Below are 7657 nucleotides of genomic sequence, written 5' to 3' on the forward strand. Positions count from 1 at the left end.
AAGTATTAAGACTACTATTATTATATACTGTGTATATGTATGTGTCATCTATTTATCTATTATACTAAACCTATCTAAAGGCCGTGGTGATCCAGAAGAAGGCGAAAACCCCCTGTGAGGAATGAGCCAATTGTCCTCATATTAGGGGGGAAAATTCCTTCCTGACCCCAAATATGGCGATCGGCATAAATCCCAGGATCAGAGGCTGAAGTGTAACATGTGTAATATGGGGAAAGACTAGGGGAAAATTACTCATTTTTTTTTATTATTAGTTTTAATGAACTACTGTATTTATTTATGTGTAAACTATAAATTGTATTAAATTAAGATTTATTTTTAATTATTTTCTATATTTATATTATGTTACTTATGTGTGTTACTACTTATTACTCTATCATCCTAAACCTATTTAAGGCCGTGTTGATCCAGAGGAAGGCGAAAACCCCCTTTGAGGAATGAGCCAATTGTCCTCATATTAAGGGGGGAAAATTCCTTCCTGACCCCAAATATGGCGATCAGAATAATCCCAGGATCAAAGGCTAAAGTCTAATCTAAATGTACTATGCGTCTATATGCGGGTGGCTATACTTATCATGTAGTGTGGTGTCTATACTTATTATATAGTGGGGTGATGTGGGTGATGTGAGTGATGTGGGTGATGTGGGTGATGTGGGTGCATTACTTACCTGGCCTGTGCTGAGGTGAGATCAGGTATAATGGCCGCTCCGGCCCCAGGACTACAACATGCGGCTATTATTCCTGATCTCCCCAGATGGAAACTAAGCACAGGCCGCTCCTGGGGGGTGTAGAGGATCTTCAGGCTGGAGTGATGTCAGATGCCTGCCCGGGATTGGAGGATGGCAAGTCAAGGCTCTGGTGCAGCAGCAAGATGGCAGAGGTGTGGCATGAAGATGGTAAGGAGAGAGATGATGGTCTGGGCAGCCGAGGTGACATACAGCAGCAGAGACTTGAGGCGCGGGTCAGGAGGCATGAAGTTCTGGGCCCTTGTCCTGAGATCTTATCGGGTCCAGCTTGGTGACATGAAGCTGAACCCGGCCAAGGGGTGAAGGGCTTTGTTATTCTCTGGCCACTTCAGATGTTGGTTCTCCAGAACGGGCACAAATGGTGTAAATGGTGGCTGTGCCCTCCTCTCCTGCAGTTCCTCCCAGCCGATGGTGGAGAAGAATGGATGCTCTCTGATGTTCCCGCACACACCGAGGCGCCTCTTAGAATTTTTACGGACCAGTCTCTTGGTCAGATGTTTCACGTCAGGATTAAGCCAAGTTGGAAATTTAGGCTTCGCGGTGGTGATGGCTTTGATAGCCATTTGCCTGACGGGGCCGTTGTAAAATGGGGAGCGTCCTGCTGCCATCCTGGACACCACAATCCCCAGGCTCCACCAGTCAACTGCGGTGCCGTATTTTTTTCTAAGAAGCACCTCGGGGGCCATGTAATGCAACGTTCCCGTCACTCCACGGATCTTATTGGAGGCGGTGACGCCATCTTGGGCCAATCCCAGGTCGATGATACGGACGTGGCCATCTGCATCCAACATTATATTCTCCGGCTTTAGATCTCTGCAAAGAAATAAGACGAGAGAATGACAAATCCGCCCAGTGATCCAGGAGACGGGGGATGGGTCATTGCACCACCAAGCAGAATAGCCATTCAGGAGTGTAGGAAAGCTGGGTGCAGTGTTTCCAGCATGTAAAGGAGAATGAAAGAAGGGGGAAGTTCTGCTTACCGGTGGACGATGTTGTGTCCATGGAGGAACTGGAGGCCACATATCATCTCTGCTGTGTAGAATCTGATGGGGAGAACAGAGCGGAGTCTCAATGTCATGAAATCTTCCTCTATCAATTCCCTAATATCATGTTATGATGGAGTGTGTGCGGTCTCTAGCAGAGAGGAGGCGCTGATAATGGCAGCCTGTATTCTGCATTCTCTGTATTATCCTTCATCTGACCTCCCCCCTCACCTTTTCTTCTTTCCACCCCCCTCAGTCTCCTGATTATTTACTCGCCTTACGTTGCCGATGTTCAAGCAGCCGCACATCCTGATCAAAGCCTCCAGGCTGCCACCGGACAGATACTCCGTGATAAAAAATGCCCGCTCCTCAGATTGATGTGCGGCATAGAGGTGGCATAGGAACGGGCAGTGTCTGGCCGCTAGGAGTATCCGCCGCTCTCTCATAATTTCGTCCGTATTGTCCCGTTTGGTGATCATTTTTACGGCCATGTAGGTGTTTCGGCCGGGGACTGATGCCAGGACCACCTGAGGAAAACAAATGGAGATTCCTCATGAGAAGAAGAAGGAACAGGGGTGGACAGAGAGGTGGGTCAGTCGGGTAGTGCCCAGGACTCTACAGCAGAACAAAGCTGAGCTCCCAGCATAATGCAGTGTCTGCTGTTGGGTCCTGTATGGAGAGGTCTTCACGCCTAACCCACATTTGACATAATTATCTTAGTTGGTGGGGGTAGTAAGGAGCAGGATCATACGCTATAATAGCGACCGTGGCATCTGAACAGTTAAATAGAGGTAAGCTCCCGCTGTCACCCCATCACCCCTACCCGTAACGCGATCACAGTGTGTAGATAGTTGTCATGGCAGCCAGGGGGCCTAATGAAGACCCCAAGGTCTGCCAACTTGGTCCTCCTACTAAGCTTAATAGGAGGAGGCTAAAAGAACAATTCAAGCGATACATAAATATTGCAGTCAAAATAAATAAATAAACTTTTTTCTATTTCGTTTTGTTTAGCTCCTCGAAAAATGGAATAAAAAGTTAAAAAGTGAGTAAAAGTTTTATGTAACCCGAAATAGTACCAATAAACAGTACAGCTCGCCCCACAAAAAACAAGTCCTCACACCGCCCCATCAACAGAAAAATAAAAAAAATTCGGAGTTTCAGAATATGGAGACACAACAAATTAATGTTTTTACAAAATGTTTTTATTGGATAAAAAGTATAAAAAATAAACCAATATAATTTTGGTATCCCGTTATTGTACTGACCCGCAGAATAAAGGTAACATGTCATTTTTACCACTTAGTTAACTCCATAAAAGCCAAATTATTAAACCAATGGAGGAATTGCTGTTTTGTTTTTTTTTGCTATTTCACCTAAAAAAAACAGCCTTTTACAATGTTCCCAGTAAATGATATGGTACATTGAATGGAGCCATTAAAAACTACAACTCGTGCCCCCAAAAATCAAAATCTCTCATATGTCGACAGAAAAATACTAAAATGAAAAACTAAAGTAGTGGTTATGGGGGCAGGAATACTTCTGGATGTCCTATTAGGCATCCCATAGGAGATCACTACACCCATCATCCATCCAGCATAGCATGGTGACAACAGAGAACAATTGATGGAGATAAAAGGTCAACTTTAGGTTTACCACCCTATAAAATGAAATATTTCGATATTATACTCACTTTGCCAAAGCTGCCCCTACCCAGGACCTGGTGGATGGTGAAGCGGCTGATGGTAAGCCTGGCATAGGGGCTGGATGTTCCAGGATCTTGGCTGCTCCCAGGTCTTGGCTCCTCATCCTCCAATCCTCTGTCCTTGGCTCCTCTCCTCTTCTTCGTCATCTTCTTGAATCCGGTGACGCTGTCCTCCTCCCTCTTCCTCTTCTCCTCTTCTCTCTTCTCGCCGTCTTCTCCATGTCCATTGGACGCCATTTTCACCAATATCTTCCTACCTGTAGACTTCAGTCCGATCGCTGCCGTCGACAGTTGAAAGTAAACGGCAGTTGGTCGTGTGCAGGTCACGTGATGTCAGAGGTCATGGAATCCTCAGGTGGCACCTGCCTGGCAGTAACCTGCTCTGCCATGTCTGATGTGGGCATCATGAGTGCCAGTCTAGTGTCCAGAGCTGTGTTTCCCAACCAGGGTTTCTTATGGCCTGGTCAGGGGCCTGCAGAACACAGTAGCAATACATGCCACTCCTACAGTAGAGATAAACAACGGTTATTTGCTCAGGTTATTGGCAAAACCCTTTTCATCCACAATATAGAATCTGGGTTTATATTTAGGGGTCTGTATTTATTTAGGGGTCTGGTCTGAGGTCTGTATTTATTTAGGGGTCTGGGGTCTGTATTTATTTAGGGGTCTGGTCTGAGGTCTGTATTTATTTAGGGGTCTAGTCTGTAGTCTGTATTTATTTAGGGGTTCCGTATGGGGTCTGTATTTATTTAGGGGTCTAGTCTGGGGTCTGTATTTATTTAGGGGTCTGGTCTGGGGTCTGTATTCATTTAGGGGTCTAGTCTGGGGTCTGTATTTATTTAGAGGTCTGGGGTCTGTATTTATTTATGGGTCCGGTCTGGGGTCTGCATTTATTTAGGGGTCTGGTCTGGGGTCTGTATTTATTTAGGAGACTGGTATGTGGTCTCCATTTATTTAGGGGTCTGGTCTGGGGTCTGTATTTATTGTGGGGCCTGGTCTGGTGTCTGTATTTATTCAGGGGTCTGGTCTGGGGTCTGTATTTATTTAGGGGTCTGGTGTGGGGTCTGTATTTATTTAGGGGTCTTGTCTGTGGTCTGTGTTTATTTAGGGGCCTAGTCTGGGGTCTGTATTTATTTAGGGGTCTGGTCTGGGGTCTGAATTTATTTAGGGGTCTGGTCTGGGGTCTGAATTTATTTAGGGGTCTAGTCTGTGGTTTGCATTAATTTGGGGGTCTGGTCGGGGGTCTGTATTTATTAAGGGGTCTACTCTGGGGTCTTTATTTTTTTAGGGGTCCGGTCAGTGGTCTGCATTTATTTAGGGGTATAGTCTGGGGTCTGTATTTATTTAGGGGTCTAGTCTTGTGTCTGTATTTATTTAGGGGTCTGGTCTGGGGTCTGCATTTATTGAGGATTCTAGTCTGGGGTCTGTATTTATTTAGGGGTCTGGTCTGGGGTTTGAATTCATTTAGGGGTCTAGTCTTGGGTCTGTATTTATTTAGCGGTCTGGTCTATGGTCTGCATTTATTTAGCGGTCTGGTCTGGGGTCTGTATTTATTTAGGGGTCTAGTCTTGGGTCTGTATTTAGGTGTCCGGTCTGGGGTCTGTATTTATTTAGGGGTCCGGTCTGGGGTCTGCATTAACTTAGGTGTCTGGTCTGGCGTCTGTATTTATTAAGGCATCTAGTCTGGGGTCTGTATTTATTTAGGGGTCCGTTCTGGGGTCTGTATTTATTTAGGGGTCTGGTCTGGGGTCTGTATTTATTTAGGGGTCTGGTCTGGGGTCTGTATTCATTTAGGGGTCTAGTCTAGGGTCTGTATTTATTTAGTGGTCCGGTCTGGGGTCGGCATTTATTTAGGGATCTGGTCTGTGGTCTGCATTGATTTAGGGGTCTGGTCCGGTGTCTGCATTAATTTAGGGGCCTAGTCTGGGGTCTGTATTTATTTAGGGGTCTGGTCTGGGGTCTGCATTGATTTAGGGCTCTGCTCTGGGGTCTATTTATTTAGGGGTCCAGTCTGGGGTCTGAATTTATTTAGGTGTTCTGTCTGGGGTCTGTAAATATTTATGGGTCTAATTTTGGGTCTGTAATTATTTAGGGGTCTGGTCTGGGGTCTGTATTTGATTTAGGGATCTGGTCTGTGGTCTGCATTGATTTAGGGCTCTGCTCTGGGGTCTATTTATTTAGGAGTCTGGTCTGGGGTCTGTATTTATTTAGGGGTCTGCTCTGGGGTCTGTATTTATTTAGGGGTCTGGTTTGGGGTCTGTATTCATTTAGGGGTCTGGTCTGGGGTCTGTATTTATTAAGGGGTCTAGTCTGGGGTCTGTATTTATTTTAGGGGTCCGGTCTGGGGTCTGCATTTATTTACGGCTCTAGTCTAAGGTCTGTATTTATTTAGGGGTCCAGTCTGGGGTCTGTATGATTTAGGGGTCCGGTCTGTAGTCTGAATTCATTTAGGGGTCTGGTCTGGGGTCTGTAATTATTTAGTGGTCTGGTCTGTGGTCTGCATTGTTTTAGGGGTCTGTAATTATTTAGGGGTCTGGTCTGTGGTCTGCATTGATTTAAGGGTCTAGTCTAGGGTCTGTATTTATTTAGGGGTCTGGTCTGGGGTCTGTATTTATTTAGGGGTCTGGTCTGGGTCTGTATTTATTTAGGGGACTGGTCTGTGGTCTCCATTGATTTAGGGGTCTAGTCTGGGGTCTGTTATTTATTTAGGGGTCTGGTCTGGGGTCTGTATTTATTTAGGGGTCCGGTCTGAGGTCTGCATTTATTTAGGGGTCTGGTCTGGGTCTGTATTTATTTAGGGGACTGGTCTGTGGTCTCCATTGATTTAGGGGTCTAGTCTGGGGTCTGTTATTTATTTAGGGGTCTGGTCTGGGGTCTGTATTTATTTAGGGGTCCGGTCTGAGGTCTGCATTTATTTAGGGGTCTGGTCTGTGGTCTGTATTTATTTAGGGAAGTGGTCTGGGGTCTGTATTTATTTAGGGGTCTGGTCTGGGGTCTGTATTTATATAGGGGTCGGGTCTGGGGTCCGTAATTATTTAGGGGTCTGGTCTGGGGTCTGTAATTATTTAGGGGTCTGGTCTGGGGTCTGTATTTATTTACGGGTCTGGTCTGGGGTCTGTATTTATTAAGGGGTCTGGTCTGTGGTCTGCATTGATTTAGAGGTCTGGTCTGGGGTCTGTATTCATTTAGGGGTCTGGTCTGTGGTCTGCATTGATTTAGGGGTCTGGTTTGTGGTCTGTATTTATTTAGGGGTCTGGTTTGGGGTCTGTAATTATTTTGGGGTCTGGTTTGGAGTCTGTATTTATGTAGGGGTCTGGTCTGTGGTCTGCATTGATTTAGGGCTCTGCTCTGGGGTCTATTTATTTAGGGGTCTGGTTTGGGGTGTGTATTCATTTAGGGATCTAGTCTTGGGTCTGTATTTATTTAGGGGTCTGGTCTGTGGTCTCCATTGATTTAGGGGTCTGGTCTGGGGTCTGCATTTATTTAGGTGTCAGGTCTGGGGTCTGTATTTATTTAGGGTTCTGGTCTGGGGTCTGTATTTATTTAGGGGTCTAGTCTTGGGTCTGTATTTAGGTGTCCGGTCTGGGGTCTGTATTTATTTAGGGGTCCGGTCTGGGGTCTGCATTAACTTAGGGGTCCGTTCTGGGTCTGTATTTATTTAGGGGTCCGGTCTGTAGTCTGAATTCATTTAGGGGTCTGGTCTGGGGTCTGTAATTATTTAGTTGTCTGGTCTGTGGTCTGCATTTATTTAGGGTTCTGGTCTGGGGTGTGCATTTATTTAGGGGTCCAGGCTGGGGTCTGTATTTAGTTAGGGGTCTGGTCTGGGGTCTGTATTTAAGGGTCTGGTCTGGGGTCTGCATTTATTTATGGGTCTGGTCTGGGGTCTGTATTTATTTAGGGGTCTAGTCTGGGGTCTGCATTTATTTAGGGGTCTGGTCTGGGGTCTGTATTTATTTAGGGGTCGGGTCTGGGGTCTGTAATTATTTAGGGGTCTGGTCTGGGGTCTGTAATTATTTAGGGGTCTAGTCTGGGCTCTGCATTTATTTAGGGATCTGGTCTGTGGTCTGCATTGATTTAGGGGTTTGGTCTGAGGTCTGTATTTATTTAGGGGTCTGGTCTGGGGTCTGTATTTATTTAGGGGTCCGGTCTGGGGTCTGCATTAATTTAGGGGTCTGGTCTGGGGTCTGTATTTATTTAGGGGTCGGGTC

The 7657-nt window shown here is 45.9% G+C and overlaps 1 protein-coding gene across 2 annotated transcripts; it reads right to left on the reverse strand.

The window, feature by feature from the left end:
- Nucleotides 1-1138: 1138 nt before the first annotated feature.
- Nucleotides 1139-3941, reverse strand: LOC142729745 (protein kinase C-like 1). Of its 2 annotated transcripts, XR_012878454.1 has the most exons (3): nucleotides 3438-3941; nucleotides 1745-2274; nucleotides 1139-1577 (listed from the first exon to the last, which is right to left on the reverse strand). XR_012878454.1 is itself a non-coding variant. In XM_075849326.1 (2 exons), exons 1-2 carry the CDS (start codon nucleotides 3684-3686, stop codon nucleotides 1975-1977), a joined length of 549 nt encoding a protein of 182 aa, XP_075705441.1. In that variant the 5' UTR covers nucleotides 3687-3941; the 3' UTR covers nucleotides 1139-1974. The 2 variants fall into 2 exon arrangements, 1 of the variants encoding a protein (XP_075705441.1); XM_075849326.1 differs by having other exon boundaries at nucleotides 1139-2274.
- Nucleotides 3942-7657: the final 3716 nt, after the last annotated feature.

Source organism: Rhinoderma darwinii, unplaced genomic scaffold, assembly GCF_050947455.1.
Source record: "Rhinoderma darwinii isolate aRhiDar2 unplaced genomic scaffold, aRhiDar2.hap1 Scaffold_735, whole genome shotgun sequence".
Lineage (NCBI taxonomy): Eukaryota > Metazoa > Chordata > Amphibia > Anura > Rhinodermatidae > Rhinoderma > Rhinoderma darwinii.